Here is an 18405-nt window from a genome sequence, read left to right on the forward strand (position 1 = left end):
AAAAAAAAAAAAAAAAAAAAGAATATCGAACAACTGTGCTAGCCTAAGTAATAGGTAAGTGAGCATAAATCAATAAAAAATCATGAATCAAAAATTATAAAAGAAATTCTCAGGCTACATCTACATGACACCAATAGAATTCAATTGATATGCTTTGTTTCTATAAAAGTAAAATCATTGTTTCTTTAAGAAAGCTAAATCTCTATTGGAAACATTACTCACATCTAGCTAGGATACTGCACACAGGGGTGTAGTAAGGTGAGAGGAAACAGTAGCAGCTTTACTTGAAGTATGGCCACTTATCCAATTCAAGCTATATTGAGCAATATGGCCACTTATCTAATTCAAACTATATTGATTCAGTGGTTAGGTAACTGCAGTATGAGTGATCTAAATAACAACAGTTTATGCTAAAATTATCCATGTATTCCTAAATATGTTAAGTTGCCTTTATGAGGAAATATTTTCTACTTACAGATTTTTAAAAACAGTTTTAATGAGTCTACTTAGAGGTTTGATCATAAAAACACAAGTTTCCAGCATGCATCTTCTGAGCCATGTTGTGCTATCACCAAGGATGATAATCACATTAAAAGTTCTGCATTTTCATTTTAGTACAGCACATAATGGGGAAACTGGCAGAAGTCATCAAGAAGGTCACATTTAAACTTATACGATAAAGAAAAAATAGCTAGCATTAGTTCCATTGCATGGGAACCACACCACTGTCTTTTATCTAGAAATAACATTGGTGCAATCATGGAAAGAGTCCAGGCTTGGATTACAACTAGGAGATACACCTTGAAAAATGGAAAGATTTAATTCACTTACCTGAATATCTTCAAGGGTCATCGCCCTCACCACAAAACCCTTTAGCTGCTGCATTCTCACAAGAGCCAGTCGAAGTCTGTTGCTGACCATTGTTGTTTTGCCTAGGATGTTGGGCCAATAGCGCTGGCATTTGATTTTTTCTCCTTCTACTTCTTGAGTCATCATAGCTATCACTGTGGATTTTTGTTCCCAAATCATCTGCCAGAAGTCTCCAACAGTTGTAGGTAGTGGTCCTTGGCAGGCAATGTAAACGAACTCTTCTTTCCCTACTGGTATCTTAATGAAGCTGGCATTGATATAGCCACCTTCATCTCCAAGAGGCACTCTTGTAGCATCATCTGTGAATTTTCCACCACAAAACAAAGCCATCCATATCATGTATTTTAAACAAGAGTCTTACACATTTCATGAGTCAGAGATCATGAGAAATTCTGTCATAGATGAAATCACCAACATATTTTAATAGAAGTATATTTTCATATTGTAGCACATGTTATTTCATATTTATTGTTTTTGCTCATCTTATAAACATATCTAAGATGTCAGTTTAGTGAGTTTCTGACATATGAAATTTGGTATCATTTACATAGATTTAGTTGAAATTAAAATTAGTAAGTTAATAAATACATTTAGAATTGCCTAATAAGAAACTAGAGAAACAAAGAAAAACAATGGGTACTTCTCCATCATTATTTTAATGATCATGAGAATAATAATAATAGCACTAAAAGGCAATGCCAAAAATTTTTTTCATAGAACAAAGATTGGTATTACAATATAGTACAAAATTATTATAATAACACTATTAAAATAAACATTACAGATGTTACTGGCATAATTAACTCTCACTCACCTAATAAAATTATATATTCCTTTAATAAGCAGCCAAAACAATACATTAGCATAATAAAGAACAGCTCACTTTATTCTCCAGGCATAAAGGCCCTTATCTTTGTTTTATTATAATTTCTTATAGTCAAAATGTAATTTTTTAAACCAGGCTGCCCCAGTGAAAAGTACGTATAAGCTATCATTCACTGAGGCTATTATACTGTCTAAGATTTAACCAAGAGAATAAATTTGTATGTATTACATACCTTAGAAGTTATTTCTGTTTCAAATATCTATAAATTTAACTGGTAATTACTGTGATTACCAAACTAAAACCTTTTAATGATAGGTTTCAAAATCCCCCACCAATTTCCCTTTCTCACTTGATTTCTAACTCTTAGTCCATACTGGTCATTTGTTTTGTGGAAACAAATCCACTCATTAGTTTCGGATTTATGGTTTGTTCTATTCTGACTCTGGCCATTTTGCTGTCTAAAATAACTCCCATATACTTTATGCCAAACAATGATCTGAACTACTTTTAAAATGTTTTAAATTTCATTTCTTACAGGAAGCTTTCCAAAATGAATTTGTATTTTCTATCTGTATTAGAAAAATACAATTGCATTATTATTTACCACATGACTTGTCACTATTGATTTTATTATTTATCTTTAGATTTATGGTTTCTTGGTAAAGACAGGGTCAGTGTGTTGTATGTTATAATCTAGAGTGCTAATATATACACGTGGCTGGTAATTATAAGAAGCTGCTAGAGGTAAGTATTTTGGCATGATCTCAGCTCGCTGCAACCTCCACCTCCTGGGTTCAAGCGATCCTCCTGATTCAGCCTTCCAAGTAGCTGGGATTATAAGCATGAGCCACTACTCCTGGCTAATTTTTGTATTTTTTAGTAGAGAAGGGGTTTCACCATGTTGGCCGGCCTGGTCTTGAACTCCTGATCTCAAGTGATCTGCCTGCCTTGGCCTCCCAAAGTGCTGGGATTACAGGCATAAGCCACTGCACCAGGCCAAAATGATTGCTTTTATTCCCTTCTGGTATCTGAAATGATTCAAAGTCTAATATAGGCTGGTAGTACCAGCCTATAAAATATAATATAGGCTGGTAGAACCACTGTAGTCATATGCATGTACACAGCTATTCATTACTATAGATATTTCTTTAAACTAAAAATAAGTGGAATAAATTGATGGTGGCTGTGACAAATGAATCTAACCAAGAAAATGCTTATCCAGAAGCCAGTTCCTATTTTTAAAAATATTTTAAAATTAATGATTTGGCTTCACTGACTAATTGCTAATATTATATACTAGTAAAAATTCAGGAATATCCTAACAAATATTTCAGGTTCCTCTAACTGATTTTCAGAATACATACATAAATTAAAAGGGAATTCACATGGAATATTTCAATGTATTTGTTACTGATATAAATCTCTGAATGTATGTGTATACACATGGTTATGTAAGGAATAGGTAGGTTAAATGCAAAAAGTTTTAATTCATTCAAATAATACTGATCACATATTAAGTCTAAAGCCAAACTGGAACTTACAGGGAAGTATATTTTTATATCTGTTCTTTCTTCTGTTTTCCTTAGTTTGCCCAATTAGACACTGATCCAAAGGTTTTAATTCTTGAAGATTCTGTAAGTAAAAAATGGAAATAAGTTCGTTGAGATAAGCAGTAATTCAGTAATAATCGCAAACACTTTAAATGTGTAGGGTGCAAAATTGGTTGATCAGGGCTGATTCTGAGTGTTAAGAAATACAGATGTCCTAAATAAGCCTAAAGTCAATAGTGATTTGTTAAGTCCGCATTGAAATATATTGTTACAAGTATCTTTAATTGAAAATGTTGCAGTCAACTTTATGAGACAGCACTTTGTGTCTTAATTTTTAACTTCTGTTTAAAAGTGTCTATAATTATATTTTAGAAAAAAATACAATTAAAAAAACAACTCTGCCATAAAGTGATAAGCTAGAGCACTATTTATTGACACTATTGTCTGTGAGGGTTATAGGATATTCCATGTGGTAGTGTTGCTGTGGTCAGATAGTCCTATGTTTTAAAGTCAACCCTTTATCACTTTTCATTCATTCACTCATTCAAAAAATACATATTGAATGCCCATTATATGCAAGGTACTGTAATATAGTAAGTGATGGGAATACAGTGATGACGTAGAAGATAAGATTTTGGCTCTCCTGGCCTTTACAGTTTACTGGGAGAAAGACAATAAAGAAGTAAACAAATACTGTAGTGTATATCTTGAAGAAATCAAGAAGCTGCTGTGGTAGAGAAATCCTTATAAACACTACTTTAGGAGGGTTGTGATAGAAGTTTTCTGATGGTAATATTTAAATCTAAGAACTTAAAGAAGATGTCATTCCATAAAATGGCAATATGAGGAGAGGAAGAGTATACCTTAATTACTGTGAGGCTTAGTTTCACAATCTATAATGGAATTGATATTTTGAGGAATACACACAAAGCAAAAAGCACATAGCAGAAGCTCTTATTAAAGTTAACTCCTTTTAGTGGCTACAAACCTCAGGAAGTAGGCAAATAAGCAAATGGTTTGAGGGAGAGGGGCAAGGTCAACCTCAAAACCACTCCCTTTTCTAGTGGTAAATATGGATTGTGCTATGAGACCACAGGAGCTAGGGCTATGAGCCATTGCTGCTTTGAACTCAGACACACATTCTTGGAGCTGTATTAAATTAGAACCTGCTGTTAATGATGAAACATGTCTACAGTGAACTAGTTATAAAGTTTAGTGGATGGTTGAAATTTATACCTGGCTTAAAAAAAAAAGTTTTTATCTTACATATGAAGAAGAAGGATAATCTTCAGGGAAATGTATCAAGTTCCAAGTAGTTAATGTGATCCCTTTAAATCACTATTATAAGGATCCTAATCAGAAAAATTAATTTTCTGCTAGATATGATAAGATGGTACTTTTAGAGTTGGAAATGTTTCATAATTTCTTCTAATTTTGGGCTAGTAAAGATACATTTTCCTTACAAATTAAATGCATACGCTTTGGGTGAGAATCGTTGGCAGAAGCCACTTACCTCCAGCTCCTTAGAAGGAATTCCTTGATCTAGCAAACCCCGCAAGATTCGAATGACTGATTTTAAGTTGGCACCTGTATATTTTCCAGAGGGAAGCACTTTGACAACAGGGAGTGCAGCGAGCTCCTCATTTGTCAGAAAGGAATGATCTAATAGGAAGACAGCAATTTAAAAACAGTTCCTCCAAAACAGATTTAACTAAGTGAACTAATTTCAGCCTATTTTCACCTCATCTTACAAAAGGGAAAGTCTATTTATTTATTTAGAGATACAGCTTTGTTCTGTCACGTAGGCTGGAGTACAGTTCTGTAGGCCTTGATCTCCCAGGCTCAAGGTATCCTCCTGCCTCAGCCTCCTGAGTAGCTGGGACTAGAGTCATGCACCATTGTGCCTAGCTAATTTTTATTTTTTTTTGAAAAGATGGGGTCTCACTGTGTTGCCCAGGCTAGTCTTGAACTTTCGGCATCAAGTGATCCTCCTGTCTTGGCTTCCCCACCATGTGCTAGGATAACAGGTGTGAGCCACTGCACCTGGCTAGGAAAGTTTTAATTTTACACACACACACACACACACACACACACACACACACACAGAGAGAGAGAGAGAAACAGAGTGTCGTTCTGTAGACAAGGCTGGAGTGCAGTGGCACCATCACAGCTCAATGCAGCTTCAACCACCTACCTGGGCTCAGGTGATCTTCCCACCTCAGCCTTTCTGGTAGCTGGGACTACAGGCAAGAACCACCATGCCTGGGTAATTTTTTGTAGAGATGGCATTTTGTCATGTTGTCCAGGTTGGTCCTGAACTCCTGGGCTCAAGCAGTCCACCTGCCCTGGCCTCCCAAAGTGCTGGCATTCCAGGAGTGAGCCACTGTGCCTGGCCAGGAAAGTTTTAAAATATGCAACAACGAATAATATTTTCCCCAGAACAAATTTAACTAATAAGTGAACTAATTTCAGTCCATTCTCGCCTGATCTTACAAAAGAAGAGTCTTTGAGAGAATTAACAAGGCAATAGAATTAATAGGTAGGCTGACAACTACAATTAACACAGGGAAGTCTGCCCTAGCACACTCTCATACCCAACTTTTAAGGAGACATTTCACTGATGTTCTGAAGTTTTTAAGGATCTCGGCTCTCATTTATTTACAAGTTCTAAAGGAGTTTATGTTGTTTCTTTTTGCTTCTCTTGACTCAAACGGCACTTTAAAAATTTTTTTGATAAGGAGTTTATTACGGGCAGCTTAGGGACAGCTTGTTTCTTTTCTCCTGCAAAACCTGCCATTTAAAGGTAATTGTACTCAGTTCTCAGAACTTCAGAAACAACATAACAGGTAGGCAATTTTTAAAAAGAAGTATTCTAGATAATGGTAAATGGGATTCTTTTAACAATAGAATTCTGTTATAGTGCGAGAAGACAGGTTTTTCTGAAGAATGCCAAACTTCACAATATTCTCTATTTTATGCTCCCCTGATCCATTACACACGTGTGCACACACACACACACACACACACACACACACACACTCTCTCTCTCTCTCTAAAATCTTGATCTCATATATATAGAAAGGGTTTATAAATGATGGGAAAAGGTGAAAAAATAACAGCACGTCAAACAAATACAAAATTGGCATGCGTTAAGACTAACAGAAATTATTTTAAAAAACAGACTTTTAGTTAAATAAATACCTTTAAACCGTTACAACAGAGCCAATAGAACCATAATTTTAGTAGGTAATTGATAATTATAATGACAATATCCTTTGCTTCAATACTTTACTCTAAAACATGACCATAAGTGAAACATATGTACGTAAGTTCTTTTTACAAACAGCTTGATTGCAGAATATATTTAGATATATCTTAGATATACTTATATATATCTTAGCCTAGTTTTTCTTAAACTGGGCTTTGCTGACCTACAGAGGCCAGTATATCTATACAAGCATTTTTTTTTTTGGTATTTATTTATTTTATTGTACTTTAGATTCTGGGGTACATGTGCTGATCATGCAGGATTATACATGGCAACGTGGTTTGCTGACTCCATCCCCCCTCTCCCCCACCCCCGTCACCTATATCTGGCATTTCTCCCCATGTTATCCTCCCCAACCTCCCCACTCCCTGCTGTCCCTCCCCTAGCTCCCCCAACAGACCCCAGTTCTATATAAGTATTTTAAAGCTTTGCTTTAATTTCAAGATAACATAAAAAGCACTTCCTAGGTCACCTGAATAACCAGCTTATAACTAAACACTACATTATTTCAGTGCCTTGAGTTGCAATGTGTTGCTTACCCTGGCACCAGTAGTGACTGACAACCTAAAATAATGGTATTGTTACTCAAACTGGTCCAAAAACATTCTTAGTGGTCCTTAAGTTCTCAAATTTGAGAAATGCTCTCCTAAATTTTACAAGTCTGCTTATCTGTAATTGAATTCTAATCTGCATAACATATGCAACTTAAACTGTTACTTGCTCCCACCCTCCAAAAAACCCCAGGAAATAATTACAAAAAGTTACCAAATTTAGTTCTGTTACTACTTTTCATTTAAATTAGCTTCTAAGCACATGGGGAGAATAAGAGAGTCACTTTAGAAATTCCTTACTATGGGAGATTAGGAACACTGATTTCTCTCTTCACAGAACACTGATTTCTCTCTTCACTATCCATCCTTGGCACTCAGTGCCAGTTATCCCTGGCGTTTGATACTTTTCTGCTTGCAAATGAAGAATTCTTTGAGTTCTTTGGGAGTTGAGTCAACTATCTTAGAAGAGGTATGGGTCTGATTTAGTACCTGCTGTATGAAAATTATTTATAATTGAAGGCCACTATTATCCTAGAAAAAAAGAGGGGAAACTTCTGGCTATAGACTGCAAAAGTGTAGCTTTAATTATGTCAATCAGCTGATTAAAGTGTTTTGTTGATGCCGCTAATATATAGGCAACAATGCTGGCACTGTGAGGGATACAAAGCTATACAAGATACCTCAAAAAGTTTAACATTTAGCTGGGGAAAATGTTGGGAATACAAAACACACACACACACACACACACACACACACACACACACACACACACTCATATGAAATAACTTTTATAGAACGGCATGTGAATGCAACAGGAACTTAAAGGCTGGATGGATGAGCATGGGATACAGTGCTAGACACACATGTTGTACACATAACAACAGACTAGCCAAGTCAAAAAAGTGTTAATTAAACTGTTAATTTCTTTTTTTTTGTTTTTGAGACAGGGTCTGGCTCTATTGCCCAGGCTGGAGTGCAGTAGCACAATCTTGGCTCATTGCAAACTCTGCCTCCTGGGTTCAAGCGATTCTCTGGCCTCAGCCTCCTAAGTAGCTGGGATTACAGGCATGTGCCACCACACCTGGCTAATTGTTGTATTTTTAGAAGAGACGGGGTTTCGCCTGTTGGTCAGGCTGGTCGAACTCCTCACTTCAGGTGATCCACTCACCTTGGCTTCCCAAAGTGCTGGGATTACAGGTGTGGGTCACCAAGCCCAGCCTAAGCTGTTAATTTCTTAAAAACAGCAACAAACTAAGACTTTGAATGACAAAACCATGTTCTTTCATTATATTAATATAACACTTCCTGATACAAAATAAGAGGAATGAAATACTAGATAGAATTACATTTCTCTATTGGCTCAGTAATAAGATGAAAAGGCAGTAATAGTGAAACAGACCAATTGACTTCTGATTATAAAAGATGAATTTGGGATTCTAGGATAATAATAATTCTCCCCTGGGAATGGTGGCTCATGCCTGTAATTCCAGCACTTTGGGAGGCCGAGGCAGGCAGATCGCCTCAAGTCAGGAGTTCGAGACTAGCCTGGCCAACATGGTGAAACCCATCTCTAGTAAAAATACAAAACATAGCCAGGCATGGTGGTATGCACCTGTAATCCTAGCTACTTGGGAGGCTGAGGCAGGAGAATCACTTGAATTTGGGAGGCAGAGGTTGCAGTGAGCTGAGATTGTGCCACTGTACTCTCCAGCCTAGGTGTCACTGAGAACTTTAGAATATAACTGTGCAAATATCTGGTAATATAAATGAATTTTGATGTTTGTCTACATGATTTCACTTTATATTTAAAAGCAAATGATGTGGCAGGGTGTGATGGCTCACGCCTATAATCCCAGGATTTTGGGAGGCCAAGGTGGGCGGATCATCTGAGATCAGGAGTTCCAGACCAGCCTGGCCAACTTGGTGAAACCTTGTTCTCTACTAAAAATACAAAAACTAGCCAGGTGTGGTGACTCACACCTGTAATTCCAGCTACATGGGAGGCTGAGGCAGGAGAATTGCTTGAACCAGGGAGGCGGAGGTTGCAGTGAGCTGAGAATGCACCACTGCACTCCCAGCCTAGAAGAAAGAGCGAGACTCTGTCTCAAAAAAAAAAAAAAAAAAAAAAAAGCAAATAATGTACGCATATGGTAAAACAGTATATCAAACAACATATCCATATAGTCTGAAAATCATCATTTAAAAACACTTATTTTTCCTATTCATTGTTTTTGAGGAAAAAACTATAATTAAAATTCTTGCCTTTATCAGAATCTTCATGGTTTGTTCTCTCTGTTGGCAATTCATCACTTCCCCATGTTACTTCATCATCATCAGTCTTCTGTTCTTGTGACTTCTGAATTAAGCTATAAAAACAAAACAAATTTGTAACATTTTCTTCATTTTTGTACTCAAATTAAATTTAAACATTATAGCCCTGAATGATATTCTTTACAATTATTATAGTATTTTAAAATAGAATGTCTGATTAAGAAAAGCAAATCCACAATTCTTAAAATTTATTGGTAGATGTAAACAACTGAGACATAGTAGAATGGTTTAATACAGTTTTAAAATTTATCCTCAGACAGATCCCAAGTCTTTGAACTTTAGACTGAAGGAGACCATTTTAGGATGGAAAAGGTAGTAGTTTTGTTTCTATCCTTCAACAGGGATGAGTGATTACAACTGTATCAGCATATAGCTCTCTCTCCTTCTTTTCAGCAGCTGCCCACTATTGCAAAATATGAATGTATCTTAATTTATTTAAAGAAGTCTCTTGATGGGCATAGCGTTTTGCTACAACAGGAGGCCAGAAGGACACTATTCACTTAATGTAATGAAACCCAGTACAAGCTCTCAATATTCTGGGGGTACAAAACAGATGCCCTCTTTGGTAAGGTGGATGGCTAGGAGAGAAACTAGATAGGAGTACAGTGTTTAGTGCTAAGGTGAGGTGAAAAAGGATTAGGTAAAAGCCTAGATACATTTTTAACTTTCTGATATTCAGGGGGAACAAAGCAGAGTACTTTTTTTTTTTTTTTTCCAGAGTACTTTCATCTGATGACATTAGTATATACCAGGACATAGACTAATGCTCCCAAAATGTCAACAGACAACAATTATGCTGCTTTTATGACAGATGTTTCCCTCTGTTCCAAACCACTGTGGGTGACAACACTAATTTTGGTGGGTTAAAAAGCTCTACATCCATGAAATGTCTGGGAAAGCTTCACTAGAGAGTTTTCCTCCTCTATGACAATGTTCCTGCTCGTTCCTCTATCAAACAAGGCAATTTTGTGAGCTTCAGTGGGAAATTACTAGGCATCCATCTTATAGTCCTTATTTGGCTCCTTCTGACTTTTTTGTTTCTCAATCTCAAAAAATTTGTAAAGGGCGTGCATTTTTGTCCAGTAAATCATGTAAAAAAGACTGCATTGACATGGTTAAATCTGCAGAACTTTAAGTTTTTTAGGGATTAATTAAATGGCTGGTATCACCTGCAAAAGTGTGCTAAACTTGTTGGAGCTTATGTTAATAAATAAAGTTTATATTTAATATTTTTATCTTTTAATTCTATTTTTTCATGAACTTTTTCAAGTTCCCTCATATAAATAAAACCTTTCCCTCTATATATTTTTGTAAAATAAAAAAACCCTTATTTTATATTAGAAATTGTTTAAGACGTATTTTTGTGGGTTTTAAAAAACTTTCTTACTTTCTTTGGTTTCATTTTCCTGTTAATTAAAAAATTTAAAACTTTTAAAGTACAGAAAAATAGAGAAGCTGAAAGATAAATTCTAGCAGAAGACAGGCACTATCATGATTGCTGGCACATTTCCAATTAGGTTACTCTTTCATTCATTTTTTCCCATGGTTAACAGAATACTGCTTTTTGAAACAATGGTATAATAAACACATTTTCTTATGTCACTAGAACCTCCTTGTAACAAAAATTTTAAAACTTATTTTTTTTTTGAGACAGAGCCTCAATCTGTTGCCCAGGCTGGAGTGCAATGGTGCAATCTCGGCTACTGCAACCTCTACCTCCTGGACTCAAGAGATTCTCCTGCCTTAGCTGCCTGAATAGCTAGCACTACAGGTGTGTGTCACCACGCCCAGCTAGTTTTTATATTTTTAGTAGAAACGGTTTCACCATGTTGGCCAGGCTGGTCTCCACTTCCTGGCTTCAATTGATCCACCCACCTCAGCCTCCCAATGTGCTGGGATTACAGGTGTGAGTCCCCATGCCTGGCTAGTTTTTATGTTTTTAGTAGAGAACGAGGTTTCACCATGTTGGCCAGGCTAGTCTTGAACTCTTGACCTCAAGTGATCCTCCCACCTCAGCCTCCCAAAGTGCTGGGATTACAGGCATGAGCCACACCTAGCCCGAAAATTTTAAAACATTTTTAATATTCAGCCATAGTTTCATAATTTACTTAATAATGCTTATTTTACTGGAAAACAAATGAAAATCTTCAGAGCATTTATAGATAGATAGACGCATTATGAATACTTTGAAAATTATTTTCTTACCTTTCACTTTTTATTTTTTCTTCAGAATATTCCTCACAGCCATTCATTTTGGTGGGCTACAATAAAAATAAATAAGAATCAAATTAGCCCATTGTAACAAAAAAAGTCAATCTCATACTATTTTTTCCTGAGAGTTATTCCCTATATTTGCTGTATTGTTCATCCTTATATTGCAGAGATACATATTCGATTAGTATGCTCAAACAATGGCTGAGGCATCTTCAGTAGCTCCAGAGTGTTTGTTGTTCCCACTTAGTTATCTTCACACTCATCTTGGCTTTTCTTTTCTTTTCTTTTTTTTTTTTTTTTTTTTTTTTTGAGATGGAGTCTGTTGCCTGGGCTGAAGTGCAGTGGTACAATCATGACTCATTGTAACTTCAAACTCCTGGGTTCAAGAGATCCTCCTGCCTCAGCCTCCTGAATAGCTAAGACAGGTGCATGCCACCATGCCCAGCTAGTTAAATGTTTTTCCTGTAGAGATGGGATCTCACTATGTTGCCTAGGCTGGTCTCAAAATTCTAGCCTTGAGCCATTCTCCTGCTTGGCCTCCCGAAGTGTTGGGATTACAGGTGTGAGCCACTGCAGCCAGCTTGGCCTTCATTACTTATATAAAAAATATTAAGAGGAAAAAAGAGGAAAGTGTAAATTAATGATTATTTAGATATGTACACGTGGTATATGCTTTTCTACTTCTTTGATTTTAAAATCTGAAAAAGCTTCAAGAAAATCTTAGTAGTTTCAAATATATCAAATATATTGTCCTTTTATAGTTAAAGATCAATTAACTCATACTTTAACTGAGTATGGTGTGTTTCAGAGATCCAAATACTGCAGCAGGAGCAGTTTGCTACAATTAGAAAGAGATGCCAAGTTGTATTCTTAAATGTTTAGTAAGTTACACATTTTAATCTTTATCAGGACACATTTTCTTAACAAATGGGAAACTCTCTTTAAGGTCCTGAATTATCTGGCCGTGTCTACTTTTATAATCTCCGCTTTACTCACTAGGCTTCAAACTCATGAGTCTTTTAGTTCTTCAGAATCACTCATTTCTTCCTACCACAAAGCCCTTCTGATGGTGGATCCTTATTAAAAAATTCAAGGCTGTGTCTTCTCTTCCTGAAGATGTTTTCTATCCACCAAATCTAAAGCAGGCTTCCTTAGTTATTCTCTCTCTGTGTCTGTGTGTGTGTGTGTGTGTGTGTGTAGCACTTAAAAACAACAAACAAACTTCACAGACCTTATCACAACTTGTAATTATATATTTACTTGTGTGTTTGATTTTTTCTCTTTTCCTCTCCATTAGTAAGTTCTGTCAAGGCAGGAATCATGTCTGTCTGTTCACCACTGTGTGCCCACACACGCTTACGTCTGAGACATAGGTTATTTTATCCGTTTAATAAATATGACACCTGTAATATGATCTTTCAGTTACAGACTTTGCAGAGTTAAAAAGTATCAAAAATTAAATTACCCTGATGATAATTTCAATTTAGTTGATGTAAATGTAGAACTTCTACAGTAGAAGAAAAAAGTTTTTTAATTCGCTGACAACTAAAAGGAAGCTTCCTGGACCTCATCTGTTTTGAGAAGCTGCTCATTTTAGTGTGGATTAAAATTTTTTTCCAACTAAAGTCATTTGAATTTCTTATTCCCCATTAGAATCCTGGTCTCAGAATACAGTATGTGTATAATTATTTTGGAAAGTACAAAGTCTTTTATAAGAGACAAGTGCTATTATAAATATGAAAATTTTAATAATAAAATTATTAAATGAAAACGATGAGGTAAAGCTCAATTTGAAATAAGCTACGGTGATACCTATATTAATCAATTCTCACTGTTTTTGTAAAGTTCACTTATGTATGGGGGAAGGTTGGGTTAAGAAGACTGGCCTTCACTCTCTTGTCACTAAGGACTGAAGAACCTTTGGAAGAGGAGGCAGCTGTGTCTGCCTCACTGAAAATATTTAAGATTTTTATCATGGTCAGCCCATTTGAAGGTTATTTTACAATCCTAGTGGCACAAGGAATCCAGATTCAGTAACTTGAGAGTAGAGGAGGTATCTCCTGGACTTAGGATGAACTACATAACTTGTAGTGCCAGGAGCAACATGCAAATAAGAGATCGCTTGTTAAAAACTTAATAAGAATTTCAAGTTGGTGATGGCACAGCACTACAGAATATTAGAAGTAGGGGCCTCTTACAAGCACAGGGTTTTGTGTGATTGCACTGGCTGAATGCCCATAAAGATAGTCCTTCTGAGATCCAACAGTCAAGCAGGATTATCCTCAGGTGATGGAGAGTCACTAAAAGTTTTGGCCTTGTTTTTGCTTAAGAAATTAAAACACACTACATAACAAGAATATGTTTGAAGAAATTAAAACCATTAAAAAGCCAGAATTAGAAAGCATATAGATTCACTTCAGTGGCAAGAGATGTGGAAAGATCAAATTCTTGGCACGGCATGTAAGTCTCTTTATGAAATAACACCTTGCTTTCAAGACACCCTGTGATACCCTACTTGCAATGATTTAGTGTCCTGAATGTTCCAGGCTGATCTATGCCTTCATTCTTCATTCTTCTGCAGTCCCACAGTATGTAAGGAATGCTCTTTCCTCTTAACTATCAAATGACCTTTAAGATGCTAATTCTGTAGAAAGCTTTAATAACTTTATCCACCTAGTCCTGTGTAGCCCCTACCATTTCCCCCTCTTCTTTATAAATCCCTCTGAACTTCTTTATAACTCTCTCTGAATGCCATATAAACATTTAGCAGAATATGTTTCTATGGCTTTTTAAAAATTACACTTACTTATTTACACGTGTATATCTCTCAAGTTGACTACTAGACTATACAAGCAAATTTAGGATAGGAATCCTGACATCTCTTTTTACCCCATCATCTCCTGCAAAATTAGTCAGACAAGTTCAATGGCTGAATGGTTTTGAAACTGTAGACAATAATTTATAGTAATGTATATGATTAGCAGTCATTCTTTCATTCTTAAATAAGACACAGGCATTGACCTAAAGTACTTCACTAAGAGGTACTAGAGTACAGACAATTACAATACAGAATGAGAAATACAATGAGTGCATAAATAGCTATCAGAGGCATAATCTTTCTTCTATAAGATTATATTTCTATATTCCTATACTTTTGTAATACCAAAGGTTAGCATCTTAACTTTTGGCACATGATAAAACTTTCAAGGTTACAGAATATACTGTTAGAATGAATTCAGTAAATAATCTACAATTAGTTTAGGGTGATTTCAAGCATTTACACAAGACTATTATTAGAAGTTCTAAATAATGCTTAAAACCAGCCAGTTCTAAAATGTAGGTAATATTCTAGAAATATAAGATGAAACGGAAAACTTTTCCAGAATACTAGCTCAGTCTTCTTTTCAGTGAGGGGAGATTAGTCATATTTGCATCTTTTAAATTTGTCTGCTTATGAATATAATTGTCATAGCATGCTTAGAATTAGATGCAAATGAAATTTTTAAATGTTTTAATCTAAAGAGCTCTGTTATTCCTTTCCTAAATTTGTTCCATCACTTTCTTCACTTTGTTTACCATTATTTAAAATAGAGTCTAAAGCAGAAGTCGCATTTATTCAGAAGTGCTAATTTACTATCTAGCCTAAAATGTATTCTCAATGCACGTATTTGCCGGATCTGTCTGTCTGTAATTTAGTGGCAAGACAATTACATACTTCCTAATAATTTGTTTCCTCTTACTAATAAATAAGAAATCTAAAATTCATCAACAGATGGCCAATTAATAAATAATAAATAATGCTATAACTGTAAAATAAAATAATAGGAAGGCATTAGAAAGTATGAGGCAAATTTATATGTCTCACATGGAAAGAGGATAATGACCAACTGTTAAGTGAAAACCAAATTCAGAACCATGTAATAAGAGGCATATTAAGAAATTATGTATGTATACAAATATTTACATTTTGTTATGCATGACAAAAAGGTAGAAATCAAAGTTTCAACAGCAGCTACCTCAGACAAATAAAAACGTTTTTAAAAAGGGACTTACATTTTTAAGGATTCTGTTGGAAATTTTTTTACAATGAAGATGTAATATTTTCGTAATGAAAATAACAAAAAAGATAACTTGAAAGAAGTTTTCTGCCATAAAACAGTCATAGCTCAGTATAAATGAGAATCTATATTATATTGACAAGCTTTCTTTCCTTTTTTAAAAGAAAAAGCATGTGACATGACTTTTTTTTTTTTTTTTTTTGAGATAGAATCTCACTCTGTTGCCCAGGCTGGAGGGCAATGGCATGATCTTGGCTCATTGCAACTTCTGCCTCCTAGGTCCAAGTGATTCTCCTGCCTCAGCCTCCTGAGTGGCTGGGATTACAGATGTATACCACCACACCTGGCTAATTTTTTATATTTTTGGCAGAGACAGGGTTTCACCATGTTGGCCAGGCTGATTTTGAACTCCTGATCTCAAGCGATAAGCTCACCTTGGCCTCCCAAAGTGCTGGGATTACCAATGTGAGCCACTGTGCCCAGCCTACATGACATTTCTGAAATAGTAACTAAAGATTTTTATTTTCATAGTTAAAAGACATTACAACATACATTTTAAGGGGCACTTTTAATGTTATCATTAAATATTAAGAAAAATGTAATAAAATAAAATAATGACTTAAAATGTCCAGAAAACCTTTTCTAAAGAGCTTATTTTTTACTGTAATTATTAATATTCCAATTATATGAAAAAGCATCTTAAGTAAAACTACTAGTGAATGCTACATTTTGAGATATCTAATATTTGTATGATTATTTTTGTAGCTTGAGAAATACATACTTACCAGTCATAAGCTTCCTTGCATATATACACATTATTTGTAAATATTTACATACAGTCATGTATTTATGAGATTGTGTATAAGTACAGGCATGCATGATAACTAGTGTAAGAATGTTCAAACCAGCATAGTTTTGATAATTTTGAAGATGTGAAGTAGGAAGACTAAGAAGGATAATGAGGAAAATCATCCCAGAATATTAAGCAAGGTCAGATTTATATTCATAGGGTGATGCTGTTTGAAGAACCTTAAATATAATTTATCCACTATTTCATACTTTTTCTTAGCCTAATGTTCCAGAAGATCCAAAGTTTAAGGTTTTAAAGAATAATTTAGAAGGTTCAGCATTACATTTTTGAAAAGAAATTATTTTTTCTGTTTTTTTAATTTGATAAAATTTTCATGATTCACTAGGATAGGATGACACTTTAATGTAACAAATGAAATTAATCTCCATTTTTCTCCTAAATTTATTTTTTGAGTAAAACAGGCAATAATCTCTGATTATTTCACCTTCTGGGTTAAAACACATAATTCTAACAAGTTGGCATATCCTAGGTTGTTTAGGTATTATTGTTACCTCAGTAAAATCCTCAGGTAAAGGTGAACCATCACAGTCTGTATCTTCTGTTCTCTCTTCTGATAACTTCCCATTCATCTTTAATGTACCTGAGAGAGAAATATATAGGCCAAGAAGAATTAATAAAACTATTGAAAGGCTGGGTGTGGTGGCTCACGCCTGTAATCCTAGGACTTTGGGAGGCTGAGGCGGGTGGATCACGAGGTCAGGAGACCGAGACCATCCTGGCTAATATGGTGAAACCCTGTTCCTACTAAAAATACAAAGAAATTAGCCAGGCGTGGTGGCATGTGACTGTAATCCCAGCTATAAGGGAGGCTGAGGCAGGAGAATTGCTTGAACCTGGGAGGGGGAGGTTGCAGTGAGCAAAGACTGCACCACTGCACTCTGGCCTGGATGACAGAGCGAGACTCTGTCTCAAAAAAACCAACCAATAACCAAAACAAAAGAGAAACAAACAAAAAACTATCGAGGAGGTAGAAAAGTTTTCATTTGCCTGCAAAACAAGGCAGTATATGAACAATATCCATAAATAGTTTCAATGTTTTAACTAGGAAAGTTAGGAAGAAATGATACAGTACATGTCAGTATAAAATTTCTGGTTAAACTTGTCTATTAAAATTAAAATGAGAATGATTGGAGGAAAATGTTGGGACTAACACTTCTAGAAGTAAAAGCCATGATATAAATCATACATTTTGAGATCTCACTAATAAGGTAACCCATTTACAAATATGGAAAAGAAAAAAAAATAGGAGATAACAAATCTTATTTCTGAAATATTACCCATTAATGAGGAATAGAGGAAGAATGAATGCGTTACATATTTGCTTAAAAAAAAATGCTCCCTAGAGATGTTCTTGTACTCCATAGTATACCAATTTATTATCTGGTTCATGTACCTGGAACATAGGAGTTTCCTGCTGCATTATTTTGGTTTAAAAGATTCTGGGCTTCCTCATCCACAACATCCAGCAGAGACTGGATAACTTCAGCTTCTTGGGGATCATCATAAATGTCATCTTCTTTTATATAAGATTCTTGAAAAATAATATTTTACAAGGGGTTTTACTTTAAAAACATTGACAATGAGAATGGGACAAAGTGTTAAATAGAATTTGCTAGGTGCTTTCAAATTTTAAGCATCCAATTTGAAAAGTAGCAATGACTGGAAAAGTAGTTTACACTAATGTGATCCAGTCATTTTTAGTTCTAGAACTACCCAAGCTGCTACGACAAAAGATCACACAAATGCAAATTACAAAGAATAAACCAAAATCAATGTTGGTAATATGGTTTTTCACAAGGCATTAATAATTTAATGTTTATTTTTTAAAAATTAAATGACTCTCAAAGTATTAATTCATGAAAGAAA

The 18405-nt window shown here is 35.2% G+C and overlaps 1 protein-coding gene across 8 annotated transcripts in view; it reads right to left on the bottom strand.

The window, feature by feature from the left end:
• The window catches only part of PTPN13 (protein tyrosine phosphatase non-receptor type 13), a 210411-nt gene that overhangs the window by 6833 nt on the left and 185173 nt on the right, over positions 1–18405 (bottom strand). For all 8 annotated transcript variants that reach the window (XM_017545145.2, XM_017545146.2, XM_017545144.2 and 5 more), the window contains 7 exons: positions 17933–18070; positions 17031–17119; positions 11602–11657; positions 9328–9431; positions 4760–4908; positions 3238–3328; positions 832–1169 (listed from right to left, as the gene is read on the bottom strand). In XM_017545145.2, the coding sequence (XP_017400634.1) occupies positions 832–1169; positions 3238–3328; positions 4760–4908; positions 9328–9431; positions 11602–11657; positions 17031–17119; positions 17933–18070 (965 nt within the window). The remainder of the gene's footprint in view (positions 1–831; positions 1170–3237; positions 3329–4759; positions 4909–9327; positions 9432–11601; positions 11658–17030; positions 17120–17932; positions 18071–18405) is intronic.

This window comes from Cebus imitator, unplaced genomic scaffold, assembly GCF_001604975.1.
Source record: "Cebus imitator isolate Cc_AM_T3 unplaced genomic scaffold, Cebus_imitator-1.0 Scaffold177, whole genome shotgun sequence".
Lineage (NCBI taxonomy): Eukaryota > Metazoa > Chordata > Mammalia > Primates > Cebidae > Cebus > Cebus imitator.